Source organism: Excalfactoria chinensis, chromosome 2, assembly GCF_039878825.1.
Source record: "Excalfactoria chinensis isolate bCotChi1 chromosome 2, bCotChi1.hap2, whole genome shotgun sequence".
NCBI classification, from domain to species: Eukaryota; Metazoa; Chordata; class Aves; order Galliformes; family Phasianidae; genus Excalfactoria; species Excalfactoria chinensis.
Window position 1 is genome coordinate 56,825,158 of NC_092826.1, and position 26,973 is coordinate 56,852,130.

Genomic DNA, 26,973 nt, shown 5'->3' on the forward strand with positions numbered 1-26,973 from the left:
TTTCAGCGGAGTTTCTCCGGCAGCAGTCGCGGCAGAGTGAAGAAGTTGCACTGAAATTGCAAAGCCCTTCGTCTGAGTGGAGGGATTGAGGCAAGAGAGCTGGCATCGGGTGAAACTGAAAACAAGAAATAAAAAATCACAACCCGATCATGGGGAAATCAGGTGAGCAAATGCGTTCATGCAGTTGGCTGTATATCTTTACAATGGCACCGCTCGGTTTTGCGCTCCAAAAGCGTTACTGAAGCCTCAGTGGCTTTGCTATGAGCAGGCTGCTTTCATTTGTGCGTGTTGCTGGCTGGGAGGAGCATTCTCTCTGACACAGTGAAAATGAGTCTGTTTGATTAAAAAAGCCAGAAAAAAAGCAAAAGAAAAAGAATCCCCCCTCATCCCCTCCCAAGCCTGCTCACCATAGAGGTAGTAGTTTTATCCTGTATGGTTTTCATTTGGCTGCTGCTAACAGTTGTGTGCTGCTGCATGGAAGAGTTTGATGACATTCAGAGAAAGGATCGTTTTAAATCTAGTAGCTTTAAAATTACGCTGTGTATCGCTGTCTGGCAAAGCTTCTTTACATTGCAAGTCATGGACAAGCTGCTTGGAGAGGGAAGGTTTTTTACTGCCCCTGCTTTTAGAAGGATTTAGATGCAAGATCTGGTTACAGTTTAACCAAGTGCTGTCTGAGCTCATAAGTTTTTCCTCAGCTGTGCAGATTTTTGTCAAGCTCCTTGTTCCTGTGGCTGCCAGATGCCTTGTTGGTCTCTGTTCATTTCCTGTGTGCTTGGGTTTGATCTTCTGAGTAGAAGAAAACCCCACTGAAGCTGCCTGGAAGATGAAGACTTTAAGAGGATTGATCACGCTGGGATCGGTCCATCTTTGTCCCACTAGTGCCACAAGGAATTTCCTGCAGACAGAAATGTGCCTGGAGTCTGAAAATCCACGCTCATCTTTTGAAACTGCAGTGAAACCAGACAGCTTGTTCTTGTGGTTGGGATGTTGTTTCTGTAACTAATCAGAGCCTGGTAGCACAGTATCTGTCTGTCCTATCCGTCAGTAGCATATATAGGACGTGCTCAGTGCAATTCAGTCCTTTGTTCACTTAAAAACATTTAAAACTCAAGGCTAACACTTGAATGGGCCTCAGCATGGAAGCCTGCTTCCCTTTTTTCTTCTTTTTTTTCCCTTTTTTAAGATCAGCATCCCAGCTGAGGCCTGAGCCCTTTGAGAATGTGATTAAGGGCTTGCTCTGACTCCACAGTATGTGGCAGCAGGCTGATACCCAGCCCAGGCTTAGCACCACCTAGCTGCCAGTGTGTGGGCTTGGCCCATTTCCTGGAAGCTGCTTGCTTTCGGATAAGTTAGGATTTAATAAATGATCTTACAACCACTTAAATTACTGTAATCGTTTGGAAGTAGCCAGTTCAGCAGTTCGTTGCTAACAGCATAAGAAGTATGAATGCCAGATGAGCCTTGCATCTGTGTGCTACGTTGGCAAGGTTAACTGGGCAGAAGCAGCAGAGGTTTCAATGTGCCACTCCCAACCCCAAACTGATATAAATCTCTTGTTTTAATACACGTACAATCTCTGTTTGCAGATTGCTGATGCATTCATAAGGCAATTACTGTCCTTAGCTGTTATTTCCTGCACATTTGTTAAAGCACATCAGTTCTTTGTTCCAAAACTAGGAGCAATGACAGGCCAGAAATCCTTTCATGAAGGTTTGAGTATTGCTGTACATTAAGTTGAGATTCTGTCCTAACAATCAATTCATTGACTAAGTCCCATCTGCCCTTTATACCAAGCTGAAGTCTTTAAATTCCAGTCTGAGATTGATGCTTGCCTTTGCGTGGGTGAGAGCAGCTATTCTGAAGAGCACAACTTTGTGTCTTGTGTGAGGTATTTCCTGCTTTTGAGGACACGTAGCAGGCACAGGAGATGCACAGAGATTTACCTCTGCTGGGACATGTAGTAGAAATGTAATGGGTAGGGATCTGCCCAACCTCTCGGTGACATCCAGAGCACATGCTCCTTTCCTGGATCAGAAGAATGGATCAGAAGAATGAAGGAAGAGTTTGCCTGAAGGTATACACGTTGGCTTGTTTAGCCTGGAAAAGAGGAGGCTCCGGGGCAACCTCATTGTGGCCTTCCAATACTTGAAGGGAGCATATAAAAAGGAGGAGGAATGGCCGTTCACAAGGGGGGACAAGTGATAGGACAAGGGAGTATGGTTCTAAATTAAGACAGGGGAGGTTTAGGTTAGATACGAGGAGGAAGTTTTTCACTCAGAGGGTGGTGACTCACTGGAACAGGTTGCCCAGGGAGGCTGTGGATGCCCCATCCCTGGAGGCATTCAAGGCCAGGCTGGATGTGGCCCTGGACAGCCTGGTCTGCTGGTTGGTGACCCTGCACGCAGCAGGGGGGTTGAAACTATGTGATCATTGTGGTCCTTTTCTACTCAGGCCATTCTGTGATTCATGTAGGGATACTGTAATTCATGCAATCTGGGAACTCTCTATTTTAGAAGAAATGTCTTCAAAGCTGTTTATTTCACTCTTTATCTTCATTGAATTTATCTTGAGGTATAAGTATCCCCTTGGAAAACCAGCTGATTGATTTTGATTGGAGCTCCCTACTAATGTATTGTTTCTAGCTGTTGGATTACACTTAAAGCTGTATTCTTCGCAAGTATTATTACTAAAGACTTTGCACTGGTTTTGCTTCACTTAGTAGAACTGAGCACAGTGAGACATCGGTACCTCTGACAGCTTTTTTCCTTGGGTGCTGCAGGCTGCTAAAACCAAATGCACGCTGAAACTCCCCTATCAAACATAGAGAAATGCTTCCCCTGGCTGTAACTGCTGCAAACACTGCAGCCAAATGTGGGGACCCCCGTATCCTCCCACTAGCCTTCTCCTTTTGTACAGCATGCAGATTAGCAGGTGGTGCAGTCTCCTCTTCCCAGAGAGCCCAAAGCAAAAAAAAAAAAGCCAAAAACCATCAGGGAGTATTTCAGCAGGAAATGAACTGATGGTGAGCTGGCTGCTCTTTGTTGCTGTGTTGCTAGGGCTGCCGTCACCACATGGCTCTGACCCCATGCAGCTGTGCACAGGGGCCGGGGTCCCGGAGCAGCAGCATCCCAGAGGGGATATCCACAACAGCAGTTGCCAGGGGCTGGGAAGGTGGCAGAGAAAGGAAAGCATCATTTCTCCCAATCTCCCTCCAACTCTGTGTTGGGGAAGGGACCTTGCTCTCTTTGCTTACTAAAAACTAAGAGGAGGAGGTGGAGAGGGAATCATTTGCTCTTTGACTTCTGGATGGTGAGTGCAAAATGCTCTCAGACAGAGAAGAATGAGCTCAATAAATACTGAGAATCTTTTTACAGCGCTTGCTTTCCTTATTTTCTTTCTTCCCACCATCCCTGCCCCCTGCAAATGTGGGTGGAACTCCAAAGTAGTGGCTGGGAGTTACCCACTGCTGCCTGTTGAGTCAGTGCAAAAATAAATAAGGGCCAAGAAAGAGCTTTAACAAAGAGAAAAGGGATAGGAACGCAGTGCTGTTTTTCTTACTGCTTTTAATCTCCCTTAGAACTACATGCTGCTTTTAGCTCTGAAGGTGCATCCTTGGTGCGTGGTATAAAGGACTATAGTGCTTTCTTCAGAATGATCTGTATCTCCAGCTGATGAGAGGTGAGAGCTTGTACTGCAGCATCTCAGGAGGAGGCAACTGTAGCAGCTCTTAACAGAAGTGCAGGTATACAAGAAAAATGACCTGTCTGCTTTCTGAGAAATGTGATACAAGCTGCCAAACTGACAGCACATTATGCATTGTCTGGTTTTACAGGACCTAGGGGATAGAGGAAATGCATGAATCTAAGCTGCTAGTAACCAGGCATTCATGTTTGGCAACAATGGGGCACGTGCAGAACTTAATAGAAGTTACTTGCCGTTTCTTTCTACACCAGAACTGAATCTGAGGAGGGGTAGGAAAAGAACCTTTAAATAAATATAACTAATTCAATTGAAAACCCTGCATTTCTCCAGCCTTTATGTGTGAATGATGCTAATTACTCAGTTCAAGTTCAATACATGAGAAATAATGGAAAATCCTCCAGAAAGACATCGGGCTTTGGCAGGCAATATTTGATGCCTAATTTTTACTTGTCTGTTGAATAAAATCATGCTTTGGGTGAAGGGGAGTGGAGGAGAATGCAGAAGCCATCATCCTTTGTAACAGTGGTTGCTCCTGTTTGTTATATTAGAAGCCTTAGCAGCAAGGCAGACAAGTATCACAACAGCGTGAAGTGGCTCACAAAGAATGAGATGCAATGTGATGGTCTTTATTAACCAAGATACCTTGAAAAGTTTCTCATGCCATATAGCTTCATGTCCAACAACATCAGCTCTCCTTTCTGCATCCCCTGGGAAATCATTGTGAAAAAGATAATTAAGCATGAAGAACATTTATTCCTGAAAGTCAGTGAAAACATTCAACAAAGCTTTGCTTTCTATCAGTATAATTGATACATTTGGTAGTTTCTGTCTTGTTTGGATTTGGATTTGCCTTGGTTGCTGTGCTATGTAAAGGAATGGAAAGTGTGAGTAAAATAAGTTACTTGACTGTAAGTACGGAGTTGTTCGTTGCATATCTCCCCAGGCCAGAAGAATATTTCACATAGCTATTTTAGCTAAGGCCACTCTGTTCTCCAAAAGATTAGCTGAAGTTTATCTATATTATGTTTTTACAGGCAGATGTGAGCAAGTTCTGCCCAGTATGAACAGAAACTATCTCTGAGTCACTGTGTGGCCTTGCTGAGGAGGAGGAAGCAAGGCCAAGGCTGTGGCTAATAATACTTCTCTAGAACTGGCTCGTGTACTGTAGGTTTGAGCCTGTAAGAAATGGCAAAGTCTTGGGTGTTTTGGAGGAAGACACTATAGGCCTATTTAAGATCACTGCAAACATTAATATCTTTCTGTGCTGAAGTTATCAGGGTGAAACCTGGTTTTGAACAGAAATCATGTGGACTTTGCATGCTCTCAGCTGCAAGTATGCTTGTTACATAGCTGCAGGGAATGATGACGTTAGCTGTCCTTCTGAAGGTTTGCAATGCCATTGGAGTAGCAGCAGGATTTGGAAACCATCCTTCTAAGTTTGAACGTGTTGGCTGTTCCTGCGCATCATAGAACTGGAGATACCCAGCACTTATGGAGTTGGAACAGACCCACGAAGATCATGGAGTCCAATCCCTGGCTCTACACAGGACCACCCAAAATTCAAACTCTGTATCTGAGAGCAGTGTCTAAATGCTGCTTGAACTCTGGCAGCTTGAGGCCGTGCACACTGCCCTAGGGAGCCTGTTCCATGGTTCCACCACCTTCTGGTGAAGGACCTCAGTAAATACAGCGTCAGGGAGGGAGGAAGAGAAGAAAAGGAAAACATTATTCACTTTCTCCTCCTGCGTAGTGTGGTCAGTAGGTCACTTGGGACTTTGCTTTTCATATCATATGTACCCTAGGAATTATGTCCAGTTATATCTAAGAATGTAAGGCCTTACTAGCGAGAGGCTTTCCTTTTTAAAAAGGTTATCAGCTTCTTCACTGTCTATCGAGAATGTGCATGTGTGTCATCATTGCTATATTGGATTGTCCTCCTTAGCAGAATAGTGATAAAAATAACACTTTTTGATTGTCTCTTATGTGCGGAGACAACACCGACTTCTCTAGATTTGATGAGCTGTCATTTCCAGTCTTATTTGTGATGACCACTCCATGATAGCAACTAATTGTTGAAGGGGTTTGATAGTCTCACTGTTTGGAGGGCTCCAAGCAAAGCTCTTTTTCCTCTCACACACCCTTTTCCCCCCCAAAATGAAAGCAAGAACTTTGTCAGTAACTTCTGATTAGCTTTTCTTTCCTTATTTTTTCTTTCGAGCTTATATGTCAGAAGGTTCTGCTGTTTTTCTGAGCTGTGCAGTTTCCAGGTTAGCAGGTGTTCCTTTTTAATCAGGGGAGTCAATTGCCTTACAGTTTATAAAAGGCCTTAAGTGAGGAAGTAATCAACACTGTCTGTTATGGCAAGAATAGAATTTGCAATCAAACAGTGACATGAGTAATATCATTGAAACATTATTACACCAGTGGTTCTATATTCTCAGGCACTATGCTTCAAATTGGAAATGGGGGGAAATAACATGTTACGTCACATGAAGCAGGTAATGGGAGGTTATTAAGCTGCCAGTTTCCTGTAGAGGAAACTTGGGTAATAAAATGAGTAGGGAGTGTGTCCATCCAATTCAATTAAATTGAGCATCTTACTGTTGTCCTGAAGCTCATCCCAGTGGTAGTGAGTGTAGGAAAAGTTAAGGCATAACTGAAGAGCATCAGAGAATCATCTTCTCCCTGAAGAGAGATCTCCTGATCTGAAGGGAAAATCATTCTGTTTCTGCTTAAAAGCAAGAAAGTTCCAGGAAATTTCTCCCATTCAAGCTTGTATCTAACTCCATACCCCAAATCCATACACCAATTCCTTTAACACTTTTAAGCAATACTTTCTGCTAACTAAGCAGGAAAATTCAGGTTGGAAAGGAAGTAGTCTAGCAACAGCTATGATGAGCACAGGGAGTTTGGCACTGAAGGAGATCAGGTTTTGTGCTTGGAAGTGATGCATGAATTCGAATGCCTAATCCATGTTTCCAAATGACATTTCTAGAAATCACATTAAGGGCCAGTCTTTGAAGAAACTGTTATCCCAGATGAGGAGCAGTAAGGAGCAGTTTAGTACGTGGAATAAGAAAAATGAAGTAATCGATCTTTGTGGCATTGCAGAGGCCACCCAGCACGAGATCACTGTGGAATGTTTATGTCCTCAGACCAAAACTCAGAGTCAAAATGTAACAGAGGTGTACCTGCCTTTATTGAAGCTTTCTCTGTAAGCTAAATATCAGCCATTTCTCCATGGAAGAAACTGTATTCTCACATGTGAAAGATGTAGCTAGTTTCTAGAGAATCATTTCAAGTGAAAATAAAAGTTGCTGATAATATACATGGCAAGTATCTTTGGTCTTAGGTGAGAACATGGTCATTAGCTGAAGTTGCTTTTACTTAAGAGTTTCGTTTCCAATCTCTATGTAAAGTTTGAGAAGCCTGTCAAAATAAGGGTATCCTTAGTTATCTGGGAAGGGAATGAAGGACTTCTTGACTTATTTACTTTGCAGTTCCAAAAGATTCTAATGAATTTTCTCACAAAGTTGTTGGACATGTTAAGAACTGTATTTGCTGCATCATCTTTCTACACTCCATTAGTACTGCCAAAATAGAACAATTCAGAGTCAAGGGAGACTGTGAAGATCTTAGTATTAAAGTAGAGCTGCACTTGGTCTTCAGTTACCTTTACATGCGTGTTCTATACAGTTTGCATTTGTGTCCTCTCTGTACATTCTAATATTCTTCTTTTTGCCTGGAGAGTGAATGTTTTTCCCTGTGTTCTGGGCAGAAAAGAGTGTAGAAATAATGTGCAGTATCCTGGGTAAAAATGAGTCACATTACCAGAGTAGTTGGTATCAGTTTTCAGCATTCATTTCTTGCCAGATTGGTGGGTTCTTTGAAACATACTTAGCATCTGTATTCAGAAATGTGATTCTAGCTGTTCCATGAGTACATCTCTTCTTATTTAGTTCAGGCAATGTACGCACAGAGTGAAAAGGTGAGGTCTGCATCATTGTTTGAAGATGAACTGAGGCAGTTTTAACAGTATATTTCTGTGTAGGATTCTATGTGAGGTCCAGTTCTTGTTGCACCATCTTGCAAGGTTCTGCTGGTGACTGCAAAGGTGTTTGGATAACTCACTTCAATTGTGATGGCCAGTGTAAAGGAAGAAGAGAGTAGGAGAAAATCTGATAGGAAAAGTCAGCCTAGATGCCTCTGCTTACTTTTCCATGCTCACACCAGTTGAATAAAACTGAAGAAGTTTGAAGAAATCTACAACCACATCATGGCTTGTAAATTCATTGTTGCATTCTATCATATCTTAAGACAATGTTCCAGAAGAATCCACAGCAGAGGTAAATATTTGAATAATGAGAAACAGGCAACTGTAGATAATAACGTTGTTTCATTTATTAAACTGTGTGATGATTCATGTCCAAAACCAACTTCCTTGCAGTAGGAAATAATTTTTTTCTAGACACTTAAGCAGCTTATGTGAAGGGAAAAAAAAAATACATCTCCAAAGCTATTTGGGAAGCTGTTCTCATTTGAGTGGGAGCCTGAGAACTCCCATTAACTCTCACTTTTAATATCTGGCTTCTTGGAGTATGGAAGGTTGATTAAAATGGAAAAACGTAACAGGTATTCCAAAACAAATCTGAAATGTCTTTGGCAGTTGGGCGTCCCTCTCCACGCTTCAGAGTGCAGAGGAGAACAAGTGGAGAGAGGGTGGTGTTTAGCACATGAGCTTGAGTCACTGTAGAGAAGTGGTTCTGTAGCAGGCACCTTGGGAAAGGAAGGGAAAGGAGAAGGATGGGAGGGTTCTCTAAGTGTGGTAGAGGGGTGTCTCCATGGCTAGAAGAAGCCGCGTCCACGTCTTGTTGATCTTTGTAATTCAAGTTCTTAGTACAGAGCTGGGTTGTGCTTTATGTCTGTTAGTGGGTGGATTGACAAGGCCTGCATTTCAGTCAAGTTCAAGCTTTTGTTTCCTAGAGTTTTCGTTTGTTATTGTAAGTAAGAACAAATTGTTTAAATTGAAACTTTCACTTTTGCAGATCAGATTTGTATATGTCCTTTTTAATGCTGAGCTGATGAGAAATTAAGCCTAGGTGACAGCAGCCATAAACTCCTGTGCAGAACAATGCAGCCTGGAGTATGTGATGCAACATCCAAAGCTGTGCATTTCAACTTTTTTTGATTAGAAAACTATCTTAAAATATCTCTGCTGGAATCTTGGACCCCTACATCAGCAAAGTTAAGTCAGTTGGCTGTAGGCTTGCCTTCCTCAGTAACCTGTGACAGGTGCCTTAGAAATAGGCCATGACTTACAGGCCACACAGCAGATGAGAGTTTTAAGATCCTGGCTCAGTGGAATCAATTAGTGACAATAAGAAGGATGAAACTGTTGTTTGCAAAGAGTGAGTGGGTGCTTAAACACTGAAGTAGAGATGCCTGGTTTCTTTGATGGTTTGCAACATGTGGCACAAAGCTGAAGAAAAACCTAAGAGTAGAAATGTGATGGGCAGATCCCATTTCAACAGGATTTCTGTTGGTGAATTCGCAGCTGTCTTATGACAACAATTTTATATAGAAAATAATAATAATAATAGTAATAAATTTAGCCTGAAAGCATGTTGTTGGAGAATATATTTGGTATGTGCCCACAAAAATGCTTTGGTGGAAGTGAATTGGAATTGAACTAGCTCAACTCCATATTCTATTTGAAATTTTATAAAGCACTGAGTGAATGGTGTCTTATGTTCATTTGGACATGGAGACAATTTTATGTCACTATATTATCTTAAGGCTGTTGTTGGAACCAGTGAAAACTCTGACAACAGCTAAAAGCACGAGTGTGGGTTGGGTAATTACCTTAGAAAAAAGTTGCAAGAACAGTATATGCAAACTGACAGCTATACTGTGGGAGAATGCATCATTACAAACAGCAGAAGAGTGTACGTGCTAATAAAGGAGGAGATGAGTGATTATAGTTGTTAAAATCAAGCAATGAGAGGAACTTGAGAAATCTAAGATTAACAACAGGAAAAACTTTCTGGTCATGAGATGTACTTGGGCTTTGAAAGAATCTTAAATGGAAAATGATGGGAGTCTTTCTAATTAGAATATTTAGAATTATAGAATAGAATATAGAATCATAATGCTGGCGTATGTCCGTAATTATGTCACAAATTGCATTAATAAATGTAAATATGTGTTGCCGTAATGGAGCAAGTACTAAATATTTCTTGGTCTGTCTGTCCAGAAGCTTCTGTAGTACAGAGAAAGTGAAAACTGTCTTTCTGTTTTAAAGATGCTATCCATGCTTCTCTAACTGTTCCAATACCCTATTTCAGGTTTCAGATTTCTCTCAAAGCAGGAAATTCCATTAGGTAACCAACTGCAAGGAAGAGCTGGGTGTTTTGTTGTTGTTGTCCTTTTTCCCCCTTTGAAGCTTCATCAGGGCAAAGAAGAGAGAACTCTGAAGAGGACCCAGTTCTCACTTACTTCAATTTCTTTGCAGTGGTCATGTGGAATATAGAAGTCTTGAAATGCAAATCAGTCAAACTAACCTTAAATCACCTCCTTAATGAGAAAGAGAATGAGGTTCACTTTTCTCTTCAGTCTTTAGTGAGATTGTACCATCCCACTGTACCATCCTGGACAAGAGGCGTTAATGGTTCTTATCATCCTACTTGTAAGTAGTGAGAGTGGCGTACTCCTGTTTTCCAGTCCTGTCTTCTCCAGCATCTTAGTTTGCAGGGTATGTTTTCCTGTCTTCACTGATGTCTGTATTTGACAGACTTTTCCAATCTTTTTGATGTGATTTCAGCTTCCAAACAATTTGCTGAAGAGGTCTTGAAAGCACACAATGACTACAGGAAGAAACACGGAGTCCCCCCATTAAAACTCTGCAAGAAGTTAAACAGAGGAGCCCAACAGTGAGTTCACTCCTTTCTTTTCTCTGATGAGATTTCTGTCATTTTTATTGGCTAGGTTTGACTGTGCACACTGCAAAAATACTCCTTTTAACATTCTGGTATTCAGTGAAGACTTGCTGGATGGAAAGTGAAGGACTCTACTCTTTTTGTCTCCCTGCCCAACTCCTCCCTTCTTTCTCCATCAAATAGCACCACCTAATCATACGTGCATTTCTCTGGTCACAGTAGTGTAAATCTTTCTTGCATTTTCTTTGAGACATGGGCTGCATCTGTCTATTCTTGTGTATCTCTTTTACAGAAGTTAATTGCCTAAAGCATACTTCGCTCTCATCTCCATGAGATGATGTATTGTCAGCTGCATGAGAACATCTGCTGCTGCTGAAAGAGGGCAGAAAATAACTTTTTCATGGTAGGAAGTGATGACTGATCTTCCTACTGCCTGATTTAAGTCTTTCATACAGTATCTTTAGACCATTATTGCTTTTCCCCTTTGCTGCATACATGACAACCAGACTGTTTCCTTTCTCTTTGTAATGACCTTTTTCAAAGTAGTTTTCACCAAAATCATAGAATGATTGAGGTTGGAAGGGACCTCTAGAGGTCATTTGGTCTTTCATTTATTTTAGAATAGATCTTTGTAGTAAAAAGAAAATGCTTGAAGGAAAAAATGGTAACTAAACTCTTCCAAAAATAAACGTCTTCCCATAATAGCTAAATGGTGGCCAGTTTGATCCTAGCAAACCTGAGATCTCACCTCCTATTACACTTTCTACCATAACCATGCAGGTTTCTCCATTCCAGCTGGCTCAGAACCAGAGAGGCTGTGGTGTTTCCAAAACCCAATTTGTTCTCAGCATCATGCTGCACTCTGCCATGGAGACTGTTACAGTTCTCTCAGCCTAGAACAGAGATCTCAGTGAGGTGTTGTGCCATACAGTATACCACATACATGGCATGTAGATGTGCCCTCTGGCAGCAATCCACATTAGTTTTGTCTGTCTTCTTTCCACTTCTTTTTTGAGACACCATGATAACTAGAGAAAGTATTTCTGTGATGCCAGTGACACATCTGCATGCCTATGCAATCTTGGTTTTTCTTCCTGTTCTTCAAAGGTTCGGGGTTTTTCTGCGTCATCTGATGCCTCGCAATGAGGAGGAGATTTCATTGCCTTGTCAGTTGCACTTCTTTTCTCTTCCAGCTTTTACAGTTGGGTTGAACAAATCAATTTGCATGAATAGTTGAGATTATTCTGTCAAATAGACATCGCTCCACATTTATCTCTAAGTGCTCTATTGCCCTTCCTGGGTATATTTAGGTCCTTCTGGAATTCCTCACAATCCTCTCTGTTCTCGGCTGACTTTCTTCACTGTGGTGAACAGCAGTTGGAAGCCTTTGGTAACTTAACTTCTAAGTATTAAAGATGTGTTTAGAAACTGGTGTAATTGTTCGGTAGCGAGAACCAGAAATGCTTTGTTCTGAATAGCAGGCTTGAAATTTGAGAAATCTTATTTTTGTCAAGGTAGAGGATGCATAATCTAAAATTCCAGAGCTTCAAAGAGCTTCACTGTTTCTTTTCAGTATATCTGGTATCTTTGTTGAAATCGTCTGATATATCTTTGCCTACTTAGCTCTTCTTCTCTGTCTGTTTTGAAAATGGTGTGCTTTCTACTATTTTCAGTCCCAAGAACTGAGACAGGCTAACTGAATTGACTATTGGATCCCTTCTTTAGCATGAGTGAGTCACCCTCAGCAGGTGTCTGTTTATATCTGACTGTAATGAAGCACAGGGTGATGATCTCAAATACAAATCTCATGTTTTCAGCTGCTTGAGCAGGAGGGAATTAATCACCCTTTGTCTCAAATTCATGTCAGCTTTGTCCCAGTCTTACCTCTTGCTTGGAATGTGCAAATCCTTGAAGAGAAGCAGTACAAGACTATGGTGATAGAGGACATGAAGAAGTATCAAGAGATCCTTGAAAGAGGGAAGATTTAGGTTGGATGTCAGGGGGAAGTTCTTTACTAGGAGAGTGGTGAGGTCCTGGAACAGGCTGCCCAGGGATGTTGTGGATGCCCCATCCCTGGAGGTGTTCAAGGCCAGGTTGGATGGCACCCTGGGAAACCTGATCTAGTAAACATGGAAGTTTGGTGGCCCTGCCAGGAAGAGGGGTTGGAGCTTCATGATCCTTGAGGTCCCTTCCAACCCAGGTCATTCTGTGATTCTGTGATCCTCTAGTTCAGGATCTAGCAGACTCACAACTGGCAAGCTTTCATTATTTCTGAACTACTGGAGGCAGCTCAGTGTGGTATTTTTGTTTGATTTCTTTCATTAGAGGAATAGGGCAAAAGGAAATCAGGACCTAATGACTGAAGTACTAGCTTGTGTCAGAACATTCAGTTAAGCAATTCTGTGTCTGGCAGATGCCAGTAATCCAAGCTTTGGGAAGAAGCAGCAGAACAAGACATACATAGTGATCCTTTCTCTGTTATCTTCTCCTGGGAAGTACAGAATTATCTAGGAAATTATGGTTTTCCTAAGTATTAGGTTGTATCTTCATTTTCTTTTCTTCTTTTTTGTTATAGTTGTCTAATAATGCCTGAATACATGCTCTGTGAGTTTCTCTAGCTCTTTTCAGATCCCCGTGTGCTTTGGCATCTGCCTCATTGGTGATAAGTTTTGTAGCACACTATGGAACAATTGTTTTGTCTTACTCGACTTCTAAATCTACCCGATGATTTCTGGTGCCATGAGAAATGACAAATGGTCTTTTGAATTTGAATGTCTCTGTACTGAAGCCTTTCCAATGTTGACAAAAGAGAATAATCCTTTTACACATGAAGTTATTTTTAATCCCATTGTAATAAGACAATTGAAATACCTCCCACACTCTCATGTGTTAACTCCCATAGAAACAATGCTCCTTATCCCTATGCTGGCGTACACATTTGTTGCTTCAAATTCTCCCGGTGATCTCTTTCTCTTTTCACTCTGACTAAATCCCAGCTTCAGTCTATTTTTCTGTTTCATGGAGAAGTTAATGCTGAAGTTTTTGGAACTGTTCTCTGCTTATCAGTTAGAGCTGGTTTAAGCACCCTTTTTGTTTTCTAATAGTGAAACACTAGCAAAGCATTGATGAGGCCCCAGTACTACTGCAAATATATGCTGGAAATCTCCATCTAGTGTTACAGTGAGTCGTTGGCTACTCTCTGTTTGAAGGGGACTTGGATTCTTCCCCCTTTCCCATATGTACGCCTGATTTATGAATTGTCTGCATGCTGATTTTTTGAAGCTACATTATCGCTTATGCCAGTTACTCCAGTGAGGGGGCCTGGAATTGTCAGGAGTTTACATTTGTAGCAATGCTTACAAATGCTTTAATTTCCTCATTAAAAGTTGCAGCTAAGGGTCGTCTGTGGATTTCCAGATGCTGGGCAGACAGGATGAAGGGAGATCTGCATTCTGTCTTTTAGACCTTTCTCAGTCACGGCACAAGTGCTCATGAAAGACCATGCAAAATGGTCTCTGGACTTTGCTTTTTCCTGAGTCCTAGATCTATATAGGCTTAAAGCATCCCTGGCATTAGAGATTTGCAACTGAGTAACTTCACTTAAACTGCCATCTTCTAACAGGACAAAGGGAAGTGGTTTGCCATTTCCCAGCTGCCAAATTAAAAGAGGGGAGATTTAGATTGGCTATAAGAAAAAGGTTTTTTACAATGAGAGTGTAGAGGCACTGGCACAGGTTACCGAGAGAGGTGGTGGATACCCCATCCCTGGGGACATTCAAAGTCAGGCTGGATGGGGCTCCGAGCAACCTGATGTAGCTGTAGGCGTCCCTGTTCATTGCAGGGGAGCTGGACTAGATGACCTTTAGAGTTCTCTTCCAACTCTAGCAATTCCATAATTCTAACAATCCTTGTTTGCATTCCCTCTTTCTCTTCCTTCACCTCTCTATCCACTTTAGCTGTGGTTTGTAACACAATGTGTGCATCCCTTTGCTAGGTATGCAGAAGAACTGGCGGCCTCGAGGGTCCTCAAACACAGCTCTGAGTCTGCTAATGGAAAATGTGGAGAAAACTTGGCCTGGGCATCCTATGATCAACCAGGTAAACTTTCTTCTCTTGCTGTCTCACAGACACCATACAAATAGCTGGTTTCATTTTCCTTGGGCTCAGAGCATGAGTGAGCTGGATGTCACGGCTGATTGCAAGAGTACTGCCATTGCCTTCACTTCCAAAACGTGGCCACTGCAGTCTAACCCATGTTCCATGGGTACAGGCTTCTGGTATGCGGACACCTACATATGATGAGAGCAAGAAGCACAGATATGCATTGAAGGGGTAATGCGCTGTGGCAGCAGGTTATGTCCCCTTAAATATAGGATTTGGTGGCTAGGCTGCTCCATATGTCCCAGCTGTGTACCTACTCTGAATTCTATTTCAGGGGAAGGAGGGTGTCAATGCCCTGTTCTTCACCTTTATCCTTAGTTTGCCCTAGCCTGAGTATGGGCTGACCACAGGCCAGCTGTGGTGAGGAAGGTGGAAAAATGGCAATTGCATATTACGCAGCAGTTCCTGTTTTGGAGGTCAAAAGGATGGTGGGAAACCAAAGTGACCGAGGCAAGTGTGTTAGGCAATGTCTGATCTCTTCTGCTTTGTCAGTAAACAGAGGCTTTGAGCCATTTTCCCCGCCTTCATTTCTGAAGATAAAAGTTCTCTGCATATTTTCTGATCATAAATGTAGCACGTAATTGGCAGCCTACCGTTTGGATACCCAAGGAGCTGAATTTTGGCCATGCTGAGAGCCTGCAGTGAGCACTCAGAGCTATGCTCAGCAGGCTCTTCCCTCCTTCCTCCTCCAGCACGCAGAGTTAATGCCTCCGCCTGCTGAGAGAGCAGGTGGTTTGTATTATAAGTGACCACTTGCTTTCTGCTTTTCCATCCACTCCTGGAATTCCCAATGCAGCCTAGAGGAGACAGGGGCTCATTTCTATGGACTGTAGGTCCTGTTTTAAGGACCCGGAAATTTTAGTAACTGAGTTTGAGCCCCAGGGGTACTGCTGGATTCCTTTGCAAGCGCCAGCTGTAGCCCCTCTTGGGTACTTTTTTATATTGAAAAAGAAACGCAGGGTGGTCTAATTGGATCTACTAATACTTGACGTTCTGTCCATTGCAAGAGTCTGAGGTAAGACTTCAGAGCAGCATGGGAACACACAGATGTATGGCAAAATTTGCACAGTGCTATGACTCACTGACTGAGCTTACTTCTTCCTTTCTGTTTGTGCCGATGGCCTATGCTCTTCCCCCGAGGTTAAAGAAACAGGATTCTCATTCAGAGAGCTGGAAAAAACACACATGGATCCTTCCATAAATTATATAATGCTAGTGCTTTTTTGGATCACACTTGTTTTCTTCTATGCACTGTTTCCATGCATAACTTTCCAGTTTTGAGCAGTTTTTTATTGCTATTTTTTTTTTATTCATAGGATTGACTGCTTTCCTGAGAAAAATAAGCTGCATCTTTTGTTCTGTGCTACATTTCCTATGTGTCAGGATGAGTCAGAGTATCAGAGTAAGAAAACTCCTTGTTCAGAGAAAGCTGTTTTGTCCAGGCTTGGTTTTCATCTCTGTGGAGCTGGTTACTTCTTCTTTTTCTCATACAGTTCCCTCTGGATAGTTAATTTGTAGCCTGCTCAGTGAGGCTGAATTTTGTATTAGGCATCTATTCAAGTGCTTAATAAAGGGAGTCTGTCTTCCTCCCCAGATAAAGCAAAACTCAATAGACCTCCAGCTTAGTGTGTTTGCTCTCTAGAAAAAGTGATGCTATTGTTTATTTTGACTCTTATGGGGTTCTGTGATAATGTGAGAAGATAAATCTCTTGTTTCAGAGATGATTTAAGCTTTAAATTATAAGAGCCTTTTAGTTTTACCCCTCTCCTGGCCCAGGAATCCCTTACATTGTATTCAGGATTTTGGAGTTGCACAGCCTGAAGCTGTAGCTGGAAATATATTTATCCCTGTAATCCAAGAAATAGCTGACAGCTGCTTCCTCCCTCCAGTCCTTCAGGAGCTGCTCTGTGGCAGACTTCTCTTTGTCTCTGTTCATGTAAGTGAGCTGTCATCTGCCACTGCTACAACAGAGACCACAGCCTGCCTGGGCAGCTGCACTGTGTCAGGCTTCTTAGGACGCCTCGTGTCATTTCTCGTGTATGGGGAGGCCCGAGGCAAGCACTGAATGATTCCGTTCCGGTTGGGATGAATGCTGTCATGAAGAATGGGTGTGTTGTCCCTGAGAACACTGCAGCCGATGAACTTCGAGGAGTTTGTAAGAAATTCACTGCATGTTATTACCCAAATCTGTTATGGGAGGAATTTTGTAGGGTTTGTCTACAGAATCTGGTCTAGTTTCGAGAGCAGCACAGGCACATTCTGCCCCATGCCTGAAAGAGCACACTCTGTCTCACAAACATGATTCCTTGAGGCATCTGTGGCTCTCTATTTCTCTCCAATACCAGATTTTCACAGTACTGCTAGAAATCCCCCCATCCCTGGAGGCGCTCAAGGCCAGGTTGGATGGGGCCCTGGGCATCTGAGCTGCTGGGGGGAAGCCCTGCCCATGGCATGGGGTGGGGATGGCTGGGCTTTGAGGGTCCTTCCAACCATTCTGTGATTCTATCATTCTGTGAAAAAGGACCTTCATGAGAAATGTTGAAAATAGAGGATTACACCCTCTGAGATAACTTCTGATGGAAACTGAAATTCACTTCTCCTGCTTTCCCCTCAGAAAGTGGAAGGGATCCTTCTACTGACGGAGCCCAGGATGCATGTACATGCATGCATAGACAGCGTGTATGTACACATATGTATGTGCAGGTGGCCATAGAGATTAACGTGGATACAGTGCAGCCAGTACTTACATGAACAGCATCAATGGCCTTATCCTGTGTCCCTTTGTGGCCCATCAGGATGAATATCTATCTTTGGAATACATATAAAAGATATAGATGCATTTATTTCCAACAATGGATTCTTAAAATATATATATCATAAAATATTATTGGCAATAAATATATATATATATATATACATATATTCTTCTCCCAGTAATGGGAATTTGGGTGCCTTCAGCTGTTGGGCTCAGACATCTGGTCTGCCCAGTAGCTGCCCCTGGATCCCAGTCTTTCCAGTTGCTGGCAGCTGGATGTACAAGTCTATGGAGCTGCGGTTCCACTTCAACTGCTGGTAAAGACTTTCTCACCCATGTGCAGCCAGCTCTCTGGGCTCCCCTTCTCCCTTAGTGCTGATGCAGCCCGTGAGAGTGAGATTCAGCCTGATTGGAAGTGAACCAAGCAGGTCATCAATCAGCTGCTGGTAGGAGAAGGGTGGAGCTGAACTATAAAGTGTTGAAACTGTAAATGTGGTTTACAGCAACGCAAACAGGAAGGATGTATAAAAAAAAAAGAAAAGTAATATAGTAACTGGTTCTGCTAATGGAGCACCAGAAGAGGAGATGCAGCACCTCTTGACGGTGTTGATTTTCTCTTGGACTACTCTTCATGTTACGTCACACTGCAGGGGAGAGTGAAGTGCTCATAGCAGTGAGAGTGCAGTCCTACATTTGTAGTTCATTAACATTGTGTAGTCACTTAAGCGCTTGTATATACAAAGTGCATATGCTCTATAAGGTCTGACATGTCTGCTGAAACACTCTGTGCTTCTGCTCAACAACGTTTTGTTTAGCTTTTGTACTGTATGGTTTTTGTTTTTCCTTTGATTTACACACAGATTGCTCTTGGCACGTTTTTTAGTCTTTTAGCTTTGCTTCAAGTAGCAAATGAGCAGGTATTGTATTTGCTTTAGAGACTCTAGCCATTATATGAGTCTGCTGGGCTTGTTATTTGTCACTGGGCAAGCAGGGAAAGAAGGAAGCTGTTGTTAGTCCCAGAACATTTACTTTGGGAATCAAGATGTGTTTACTACGTCTTTATGTAGAAAATATAAATAAACTCACTAAGCGAGCCTCGTTCCTAACAAGCAGTGTGCTGTGGATCAGTTCCTAGAACTTCCAGTTCACTAAGCTCTCAGAGATGGCAGTTCACTCGGTATTTTCTTTCCAGTGACAGCTCTGACAGCCAGGCTGCCAGGCTAACAACGCCATCGGTTGAGCAGATTGCACTCATAAGTCTAAAGAGGTTAACAGCTCAGCGTCTGACTTCAGGAACAGCGCAAGCTTGAGACTTTTTGCTGCGAAATAGCAAACCGTGAGTCACCCGTGGTTCTGCAGCCAACGGTCCGCCAGGGACCGGCGTTCTTCATGACGGTAGTCTTGACAGCTTTGGCAGCTTGCTCTGGGATCAACTGGCCTTGCGTTATACTTCCTGGAATGCCAAGCAGAAATTTCATTACTGATGTAGCACGGGGGAAAGCCTGCCTCCTCCTCCCCCCTCCCTCTCTGAGACAAGAATTTCCTAAGAAACAGTAATGGAAAAGACGTAATATTTGAGTGCATCTGCAAGTTCTGCTCTGAGCTCCTGCCCTCTGTGCTGTCTGTTCAGTCAGATTCATTGCAGACTGTCAGAATCTGCTCTTGTCTATCAGGTTCGGTTCCTAAACAGCTCAACAAAAGCAGATAGGGTTGTTTCTTTGGCACATGTCGCTGTTAGAGACCTACAGACATGTAGTGCTATGCCACTGGCTGCAGTTGTGATCTGTGTATAGCTGTGATCAGTGAACACCTCTGATGAAATGAGCCAGTGGTGGACATGGATTCCTGTATAATACCAGCTCCTGGATATGTAGTACCCTGAGCTAGAGAGCTCAGAGTGGAAATTCACAGTGGCTCAGGTGCAGTTTGAAGCATGAAATGCTGATGAGAATGCATAAAGCCACGGGATGTCAGGAGTGTCATTTTACTTTTGTTTGTTGGGAGCTGTGAAGGAGCATCTTCATACTCTTGGATCCACAGGTGGGAGGGCTCACTGTAGAAAAGGCTCCTGTGCTCTGTTGCCAGAAAACCCAGCACGGCTCCCTGAAGTCTTTTCAAACTTGTTGGAAGATGGAGGAGCTGCTGGAAGTGATGTGGAGAAAGCTAATGACAGGAACACTCATCCAAGATGAGGGATATGCATCTTTAACTACCTTCCAGGCTTACAATTATAGAAGATTCTGAGAGGACACAAACCATGGACTCAATGTGTTAAATTGCCAGGCGGTTAAGGACTGCATGGACCTCTGCTCATGCAGATCCAAGTGCTGTGCCACACTGACCTCTTTTGTCTGAGAGCTTTTCTAACTTCAGCTCTGCAGAGTTTTAAGAGCATCTGAGAATTGGCTTGTGGTCCTGTTTACTGAGCTGTTGGTGTCAGAATTCTGCTCCTTTTCAGGTCCATCTTACCCAAAAAGCACCTCTCTACAGAGGTCCTGTTTCTGTATCTGTTCAGTGCATTGCTGCCCTAGATTTCAACCAGGCTGTGCCAACCATGGCCATGTCCCCTGCATCTCAGTAAAGAAACTGATGGATTGTGGTTGTATCAGGGAGCTGAAAACTCCAAAAACTGATGGCATGAGATGGTTAACAAAAAATGTTAGACTGATTAGTAACTGGGTAGCAACAGCTGTTGCAAAACAATAAATACTTGATATGTAATGTGCTATATCGTGTTACCTACATTTCAAAAACTCTTATTCAGTAAGAGTGCTCCTTCATGTGCCTGGAAGTTGTGCCTCGGGTTGTACAGGTTTTGCCAGCTGTTAACTGAAGATTATTGAATCACCAAAGTTGGAAAGGACCTCCAAGATCATGTAGTCCAACCATTCATATATAATGAATATTTCCCCTCCGAACCATGTTTCTTAGTGCAACATCTAAACATTTCCTGAACACCTCCAGAGAGGGTGACTCAGCTACATCCCTGAGCATCCCTATTCCTGACCAATCCTTCAAAGAAGAAATCTTGCCAGACACCTGACCTGAAGATCCTGCTGGTCAGACTGTAAGCGAACAATGCTCTTGTGTTTGTGTTACCTGTCCTGATACCACATTTCTTCTGTGTTTCAGGAAAGGACGTTGCTGATAGATGGTACAGCGAAATAAAGAATTACAGCTTTCAAAACCCAGGGTTTTCTTCAGGGACAGGTAAGTTCAGACCGATCTCCTTCTCTTCAAAAACGAAGCTTTTCTTTTAAGAAATTGCCTGCTGTATTTGTTTTGATGTTTTTCAAAAATCTACCTTGTTCTTAGGAGAACTATATCAGAATTTCCCCAAACTTTTATGTTAGAAACTGACAGAATAATCTACCCAGGGGGGTTGTGGAGTCTCCTTCTCTGGAGATATTCAAGACCCGCCTGGATGCCTACCTGTGTGACCTGGTGTAGGGAACCTGCTTTGGCAGGGGGATTGGACTCAATGATCTCTGGAGGTCCTTTCCAACCCTATGATTCTGTGATTCTGTGAGAAATAAGGAAGTAGGCAATATTGGTATGGTTTTTCTTTTTGGTATCTTGGGTTTGTTGTTTTTTTCTGCAGCTCCAAAGTTTTTAGAAGGCACCTTATTCTGAAGGCAAATTAATTTGTAAATAAACACTGAATTGAAATGATAGAGGTGTCTCACTAAATACAGTGTGCCATGGTTTACATGTGGTCTACATGCATCTTCTGCCAAGATGTATCACTACAAGTGCAGAGATTACTTCAGCTGTAATTTGGAGATCAGCCACGGGTCATTGACTACATGTTATCAGCCCAGTGCTCCAGTGAACATTGTTCCTTGAATAATAATTGAGCAAGAGATACAACTAAGCTTGTATGAGATGAAGAAAATCTTGTTTTTCTCCCATGGTGCTTGTTTGTGCATAGGGGAAACAACCGATAACACAGCTTAGGGGTGGCCATTAAGCAGAAACAGCCACAAAAACAAACAAAGCAACCAACAAAAAAACAAATTATCTTGAATTGTTGCCCACAAAGGCATAATAGGGAAGGATTAAATGGTAGGACTGCTATTCTTACTGCAGGAAGTAAGTACTGTAATGTCTTTGTGGCATTTCTTTTTTGTCAGTTATTCATCAAAGTCTTTCCTCATGGTTCTCCTACTAGATATTCTTATTTGGGAATAGGATATAGAGCAGGGAACGCTAATGTGGAATCAGGTCAGAGCAGGCTTGTTCAAGACTAAATGCTAGATGTAGTCTTTTTCCATACCTTTAGTGATCTCTCCTGTTAGAGAAAAAAACAGTCTTGTATGCCTCTTTCTCCCCATCCTCCTCAACATGTTTGAAGGAATAACATAGATTCAGTACCTAAAGCATCTGCATATGTTTCTCTCCCTTTCTTCAGGTCATTTCACAGCAATGGTTTGGAAGAACACAAAGAGAATGGGAGTTGGAAAAGCGTCTGCTAGTGATGGTTCTACATTTGTGGTAGCTAGGTACGATCCAGCTGGAAATGTAGTAAATCCAGGCTACTATGAAGAAAACGTCCTTCCTCCAAGAAAATAACCTTTCTTTAGAGGCAGTCTTATTGCTTAGTGACAAATGAACCGAGGTTTGGACTTAACAGTGTTTGAAATGGAGTACAATTCAATGGCATTTCCTGTTGGATACTGCTGCCCACTTCTCATTGCAGAAGAAGCAATTACACGTTGCTTGAGTCAATCTGCGCATTAGGTCCCTGTTGTTTCTGAGGAGACTTCAGTGTATCCGAGGATGAAGTATATGCAGCATTTCTGAGGGGTAAAAGTTTTCTAACTTGTTCTTTTTTTTGGTAATAGCTCGCATGAACTCTGTGTCAGCATGTGAGTATGCACATGTTGGATGTCTCTTTCTAAACAAGCAGATTTGTAGCTCTGTGTACACTGAAGATACCGGCTTGTATCTATATCCCATATTCCAAGTTTTCCAATTTTTTGCTATTAAGTGCAACTTCTTTGCTCTGTACCTTTTGCTACTGTGAGGTCTCATCCCTACAGCTTGAACATATGCAAAGCCTCCTGTATGAAAGTTACACGTATAAAGTGTGGTGTAATCCTGACATACATGCTTTCATTAAAAGGATCTCACAGGACACTAAGACTACACTGGCAAAGTTGTATCTGTCAAGCAAGCTATAACTCATGCATGACCAAAAAGCTACGAGAAATGCTTAAATCTTAGCTTTACATTTTAGGTGCTAATATTTAAAAACTCAACACTATCTTACTGTTTACAGAATATACATTGTCATATAATCAAATCGATTACTTCCCTTCCAGCAAGGTATTGCCATTTCTCTTTGATATCTAACACACAAAATAAGCTTCTCTGGGAAATCATCATGAATTTCATTCCATGATAACTTATTTTGATTTCCTAGGGAATATCTTCTGTAGACATTAACTTTCCCAAATCATAACTGAGAGATGTTTACTCTCAGTTCATACCATTTGAAACAGAAATACATCGTGTGCTGGAAAGACGCCTCTGAGGACATTTTCTTTTTTCTCTTATAAAATGTGGGTTTGCACTTTGGTCAAGCTCATGTACTGTGCTTCAATTCTTTTCTATGTAAAGGTTCCTTTTGACTTCTGCTGAGATTTGGCTCATGAAGGGTGCCATTGCAGAAAGACATACTTTTGTTTACACAGTTGTAATAAACTGCGCTGTTACGGCTTGAGGTTATGTCACTGTGATGCTGCGTGTTACAATCCTTTTGCTGTAACCAAGAATTTAATACATACAACGAACCTCTGAAAATTATATATTTTTGAATATGAATCACTGAAGTCTTTGCTGTTACCTGAATCTTTGTTGAATAATCTTTAAATTTTATTTCCAAGGCATTAACATAGGACAGTATTACTGAAGTAATCAAGTGCAAAAAACAAAACAAAACCAGCAAGTAATCTAGCCTAGATAAGCCAGGAGACCTTCTAAGAAATGATAAATCATAACATAGGCAAGAGATGACCATCACCTCTTTATACAAACTTTGAACTAAGCCTTGGGTTCGATGCTGAACAGCCATATGTCATTCTCTGCTGAACTCCTGCTTTGTGTTCGAATTTCTGCTGCTCCCTCTCTCAGTTGACGTGTTCTCAGTGAAGAACAGCCACTTGGCTCCCACTCAGACCTGTCCGTTTAGTAACTGCAGTTTCGGGGCCTTCCCGTCTTCAACTTTCATTTAAGAAACGTCAAATAAATCTGGTATTCAGATAGTCTTTTGTTGTAATTACTTGCTGCTGTTGGCCCTATAACTCTGTGAATGGTTGTCGTATATGTTCAATTGAGTGAATGAAGTCGGAGTGTTTCAGTGCTGCCACCTGATAATGCTTTTTATGTCAGAATTGGGAAGATCTTGGTGAAGAGAGGACAAAACAAAACCAACCTGGTTGTTACCTTTATTTAGAACGTTAGTGGCAATTGAATTTCCAGAGCTTTTTAAAAGGAACATCTTGAGGTGGTGTCTGATCATCTGACGTGGAAGGAACTCAAAGCCACTCAAGTAGACCCAGTACAAGCTTTGTACACCCTACAGAGTTTCCATGCAAGTAAGTAGCAATTTAAAATTAAAACAACCCACTCAATCTAGTTCTTAATGACCCAAGCTCACAACATTGATGCCTTCTGCAAACATACTGTCTGCGCAGTAAACTATGGCATAGGTAAAGGGCCAAATGCATAGAGGAAGGTAACATTGTTTTTGTGGCTCACCCAGAAGCCATAGGATTTGGGGAAATGCACATGGAAACCTCACTTCCCAGCCATCTGTGTTTCTCTGTCACCTCCGCCACATCTTGGTGAGTTGTGATGACAGAGAAGTGGCGAGAAAGGTTATCTCCTGTGGGGTAAGTAAGTGCAGAACATGATGTTTGAGAACACACAAGAAGACACTTTTGCTCTGGAAATAAAGAGACGGCCTGATCTGACAGCTCTGATATAAGTGAAAAATATCTGGCTTGAGAGGCCTGGAGATGGTTTCTTTTTTGCAGAAGGAAAAAGAGGAAGAGGAGTCTTACCTTGTCTGAGGCTTTATTTCCAGTCTGCTGGTTTAAATAATAACAAAGCATGTAGGTAAGAATTGAGAATGGTCTTTAAAAAGTGCCCAGCGTTAGCCTTACTCACCATCTTCACTCCTTCATCTTCCCCAGACCTCACCAAAATCTGGAAGCTGACCTTGTGAAGTTGGAGAAATACATAGATATGTTTTTACCTGAAGCCAGCAGTGGCTTTTTATGGTACAAAGTAATTCCCCGGAAGATCACTTCTACGAACATGGGTAATAAGGATGATGTAAACCTCCCAGAGGAAGGGGAGGAGGAGGACTTGAAACTGAAACAGTAGATTTTGGGGGTAAGCAAGAGTTCAAGAGGAGCAGGCCCTGAGGTGCTGGTAGCAAGAGGGCTCTGGAACAGCACCAGGCCACAGGAGAGGCATTTGGGGGAGGCTTGGCTGGCATATTCTTGTTTGCATCCCACTCTGAAAGGCCTCACGGGCTGCTGGAAGCAGTGAAACCTGCCTTGCTCATAGCATGTGTTCCTATCAACTTCTTTGTAACCTGGCTTGGGCTCTGCAAGGATGTAACCATTGTTTAACCGTCTGAAACAGGCGAAATGATGTCATTTCCTAGCTGAGGAAGCCAAGCGATCAGTGGAGGTTTCATATCTCCTCCAGAGTAAGAGCTGGAACCATGCACGCCAATTCCACTTTGTGAGTGCATTTTTATTGTATTAGAACTGTCTGAAGAGTTTTAAGATCTGAATCATTTTATAGCTTTTCTGTTCAAAACTAGAATTTTAGGCATAATGCAATTAATTATTTCATAGTAGCCGTACACATAGGTCATTCTGTGTTTCGTGCTTGCGACAGATGACAGCGCTATAATCCAGAGGCTAGCTGAGGGAAGGGCCTTGTGGGATGGCACTTGAGGGGTTTTTGACCCCGGACAGAGTGGAGAGGGAGCAAAAAGAGATGGCACAAAGGAAGCCACTAGATCTAGGCCACTTCCTTCCCTTTTTGAACCTAGCACTAGAAGCTGCAGAAAGCTGCACTGCTAGGGAGAACATAGGGGAAAGTGGGGGATTTGTGAATGATTGGACTGGATGATCTTAGAGGTCTTTTGCAACCTCGGTCATTCTACGGTTCTCTGATAGGGTTATAGAATATCCTGAGCTGGAAAGGAACCATAAAGATCGCCAGGGGGCGGCGTTGCTCTTCGATTAGCAGCTCGCTTCGCTCTCTGAGGCGGGTTGAGGAGGGCAGGCAGCAGCACAGCATCTTTCCTGGGCTGGGATGCGAGGGATTGCGATTTATGCGGCGCAAGCTTTTCCTCTTTGTTGTTGTTTTGTTTTGTTTTGTTTTTCAGTTGCATGAATTTGACTGAAAAATGCAATTTGGAAGGGATTTAACCGAGCCTGTGCAACTTTTAATGTAGAGTAGGGTAAAGTGAGCCAGTTTCTATTGGGTGCTGTCTTTCCTCAGTGGTCCCAGAATTGACGCCTGCTGTTCCTCAAACAGAGCAGCGCTGGGGCTGCAGCTTTACCCACACCTGCACCCAAAGCAGATGTTCGCTCTAGGAAGCCAAACAATAACAAGGAATAGGAACAAAAGAAGGTTTCTGTAGTGTAGTGGTTATCACGTTCGCCTAACACGCGAAAGGTCCCTGGTTCGAAACCAGGCAGAAACACCACCTCCTTTTGATGGCTCGGACTATCTCAGCTCCACCTGCCACTGTCACAAAGCTGGGCACAAACATGGGACCAGTAGGAGAAGGGACAGGAGGAGACCCATGCCAAAGCCTCCAAGGGGCTGCTTGGAGGACCTTGACCATGTCTGCTTGGGATCTCTAATGCTTCTGCTCTCCTACCTGGACACACTGGCACCTTGATGGCCTCACAGATCCTTCTGACTCCACTTTTCTCCACTCCCCAACATACACTGTGGCTTTAGAGAAAGTAGAGAAGGAAAAAATGCTCTGTAGGAGTGAGCTGGCTGGTGATGGGATAAGGCCAAGCAAATCACTGCACAGGGCAACCTGTCACATATATTCATTCTGTATAGAATCATACATTATCCCTTGCTCAAAGGGACTCCCAAGGACCATCCAGTCCAACTTGTAGCTCCATGCAGGAAAACGCCCAAATTCAAAGCCTGCATCTGGGAGTGGTGTCCAAACGCTCCTTGAACTCTGACACTCAGGGCCATGCCCACTGCCCTGTGCATCCCGTTCCATGCCCACCACCCTGTGGTGCAGACCCTGTCCCTGACCCCCAGCTGCCCCTCCCCTGGCACAGCTCCATGCCGTTCCCTCGGGCCCTGTCGCTGTCACACAGAGCAGAGCTCAACGCTGCCCCTCCGCTCCCTGTGAGG

The 26,973-nt window shown here is 42.7% G+C and overlaps 1 protein-coding gene and 1 non-coding gene across 2 annotated transcripts; both read left to right on the forward strand.

The window, feature by feature from the left end:
- On the forward strand, positions 1 to 23,385 carry GLIPR2 (GLI pathogenesis related 2). The gene is made up of 5 exons (XM_072328921.1): positions 1 to 162; positions 10,526 to 10,634; positions 14,635 to 14,738; positions 20,689 to 20,766; positions 21,968 to 23,385. The coding sequence occupies exons 1-5, from the start codon at positions 150 to 152 to the stop codon at positions 22,126 to 22,128; spliced, it is 465 nt and encodes a 154-aa protein (XP_072185022.1). The 5' UTR covers positions 1 to 149; the 3' UTR covers positions 22,129 to 23,385.
- Positions 23,386 to 26,217: 2,832 nt separating this feature from the next.
- TRNAV-AAC (transfer RNA valine (anticodon AAC)) lies at positions 26,218 to 26,290 on the forward strand. The gene has a single exon. It is a non-coding gene; the product is annotated as a tRNA-Val (tRNA).
- The last annotated feature ends 683 nt before the right edge of the window (positions 26,291 to 26,973 follow it).